Below are 3,068 nucleotides of genomic sequence, written 5' to 3' on the forward strand. Positions count from 1 at the left end.
CCTATGCAATACTTTCTATTCTCATATGAACAATAGATTCTACCATAAAATTAAATTAGTAAAACTTACTTGTAGGAGAATGAAATAATGTCTCCAAAGTACCACAAATTACTCTCAACCATCAGCATTGGATGGTCATGCAAGTTGTGCGGAGCCCATGTCCTGCACCCTTTATTCATTGTGTATGGACCAGCAGAGCCATGGGCTCAGCACCTTCCTCAAACAAACCGACAAACCACGTGATCAAAAGATAAATGATAATTAAGCACATGACCATCTTGATCATCTTAGAAGATATTTTTTATATAAAAGAAAAACAAACAAACAAAAAAGGTAGAACTATAATTGCAGTTAGAAAAAGAATATCAGAACCACCGAGAGTATGCCAGGCTTCTAGAGGGCAAAACTCTAATATTAATGGTAGACATAGTGATTAACCGAAGATAATGGTTGACAATGCCACCCCATCTAAAAGTTGTTCACCTTTATTTATCTAACATATCAGGTACTAGTAGCATGATCACAAATAACTGCCTGTAATTATGAGCCTCTCTGACTTCAAGAACTAATATTATATGATTATACATAATATATATCGAAGGTTATTCTGTTATACCGGGGCGTTTGACACATGGCATAGTGGGTCGTCAGAGGATGAGAACGATGATGATGATCGAGGAAAACCCCATAGGTCGATTTCACTGTTGTAGTCCTGCGTGGGATGGTAGGATCTGTTGGAAGAGGATGATGATGATCGAAGGGTTGAAAATTGGAGATCATGATCAGTACTGCAATAAGGCATGGTGTTTGCGGGGTCATTGAAGCAGGCTAATTGCCTAGAAGCCTCTGTTTGGCCATTGAGCTGAGAAGCTACAAGCCTATCAAAGGCTGCCCAGTTGGTGAGAGCAGCTGAGTCCATTTGACTATAAACAGAGTTGGGATTAGTGACTGAGGACCCTTCATTTTCTATGATCATCTCCGGATGAATATTGTGCTGGTAATAACATTGGCTGCTTGTGGAGTTTGGGCTCTCTAGGCTTGGAAGCTTCATGAATCTCTCATGGTAACCATTTTTCATACCTGTCTCGATGGGCCTGAGATATGTTCTTGCGCTGCTTTTTGCTTCATTCATCTCTTCCTCCTTACCGTTTCCCATGTATTGGAGCATTTGCTCCAAGGCTCCACCATTACATGAATCAAACATCTGGCTTCTTGTTTCTGCAGTGAATGATGAACTCATAGGGCTGTCTAGGGTTTTGTGCAGATTTTTCTTCTTGAATATACGGCACACCACCCATCCCTCCTCCTGACTTGCCTCTCCCATAGCATTGGAGATCTTAACACATATAGTTACAAAAACTATGATCAGTGAAATGAAAATATGGGAATTTGGTATTATAAAAAAAGACAATTAAACTTTATCCGCTTTATATATAATACATATATCAAAGTATAAAAATACTACAAATTTTACTCTCTCTATAAATATATATATATGATAGAAATTATTAAAAATATTGGCTTACATCGGTATCAGTGACGTTGTCGTCTAGCCTATACTCGTGCATGATCCAATCGGATTTTAGGCCGTGGGGGGCTCGGCCTTTGTAAAACACAAGAGTCTTCCTCATTCCGATCCGCCTACAGTTGCTTTGTATCACTTTGTCACGGCCAGTGGCTTTCCAGAACCCAGCAGCAGTGGCACGATTGGTGCGCGTCCCAGTGGGGTACTTCTTGTCTTTGTGGCTAAAGAAGTACCAATCATTTTGAGGGGTGGTACCTATTTTACACACCTCTGCAACAAACCAAAAATATAAACCCAACATCCATCTCTTAGAGACAAATCATTCCAAGAAATACATTCAGCTAATTATACAAGAATATGCTCCAAACAAAATGACCCTTTGTTATATAAATTAAAATTAAAAAAAAAAAAAAATCAATCAAAGAAAACAAAGGGAAATGAACCATATTGAGGCATTACCTTGTATATCCCATGGCTCGAGTTTGTTGAGATCGACATCACGAATTACATCGAGGTCAATCTTCTCATATGAAACTTTCTTCCTTAAATAGTACTGCAAGAGTTCCTCTTCGGTAGGATGAAATCGAAAGCCAGGGGGGACTTGGGATTGTCCATTCACAGAAATACTCATGTTTTCCGGCATTCAGACCGAAAGGGTTTTCTGAGAAAGAGGAAAAAGAATGCAAACAAACTAGGATAGTTCAGTTGAAGAGCTAGAAGATATAAGAGTCTAAGAAGTAACAAGTTTGTATACACAAATGAGTATGTAGAGCACTATATATATGTGTTGTAGGACGTAAAGGGCCAAAGATACAAGAGAAATGAAAGCTTTGTTTTCAAGAGGAAACACATTGGCACTTATTTATTTTACTTTTATATAAATAAATAAATAAATAAAAAGTGGGGTTAGTTCTACTATGCTACGAGAAGAGCCAGCTACCTAGATAGATGGAGAAATGGTACTGTTTTTGGCAATTCGCTGTGCATGTAGGGCCCAAAAATGTAGCTATCAGTATTGGGTCCCATGCACAAAGGACGTTGCAGGCAACTAAGGGATGTGTAAGGGCGCACGCACACATCCACAACTACGACCCTCGACCTTAAAATCTCTTCAGAAAAGCACCTCTTAAACAACCATGACCATTCTCTCTCTCTCTCTCTCTCTGGTTTGGCCTGTGCAACCACCGCAACAATTAAAAGGTGATGGGGTAGGGATTGCGCTTTCATGGCCCGTTAGATGAGAAGAAAAAATGTCATCGATGGGAACATGTGGGATTCACATTACGGTTGTGGATGCTCCCTTGTCAATATTCAATTTTATTTTTATTTTTTATTTTTTTTAAAAAAACTAATAAATAATTACTCACGCTTGGTTCTTTAATTGATTTTTCGTGAGAAAATCTCCGCGATTATTTCATGGACATTTTGCAACTGATATAATGCATTTGATACCTAATTGATAATCTGTCTCCCTCATGGTACTCCTTTTCTGTTCTTATTTTTTTCTATAAACACGTTTTACGTATTGGTAGGTACACAATTA

At 38.5% G+C, this 3,068-nt stretch overlaps 1 protein-coding gene across 1 annotated transcript; it reads right to left on the reverse strand.

Annotated features, from left to right (window-relative positions):
* Window positions 1–467: 467 nt before the first annotated feature.
* Window positions 468–2,344, reverse strand: LOC112008346 (NAC domain-containing protein 43). The gene is made up of 3 exons (XM_024040679.2): window positions 1,985–2,344; window positions 1,527–1,795; window positions 468–1,336 (listed from the first exon to the last, which is right to left on the reverse strand). The coding sequence occupies exons 1-3, from the start codon at window positions 2,166–2,168 to the stop codon at window positions 611–613; spliced, it is 1,179 nt and encodes a 392-aa protein (XP_023896447.2). The 5' UTR covers window positions 2,169–2,344; the 3' UTR covers window positions 468–610.
* Between the last annotated feature and the right edge of the window lie 724 nt (window positions 2,345–3,068).

The sequence above is a fragment of the Quercus suber genome, unplaced genomic scaffold (genome assembly GCF_002906115.3).
Source record: "Quercus suber isolate HL8 unplaced genomic scaffold, Cork oak 2.0 scaffold_934, whole genome shotgun sequence".
NCBI lineage: Eukaryota > Viridiplantae > Streptophyta > Magnoliopsida > Fagales > Fagaceae > Quercus > Quercus suber.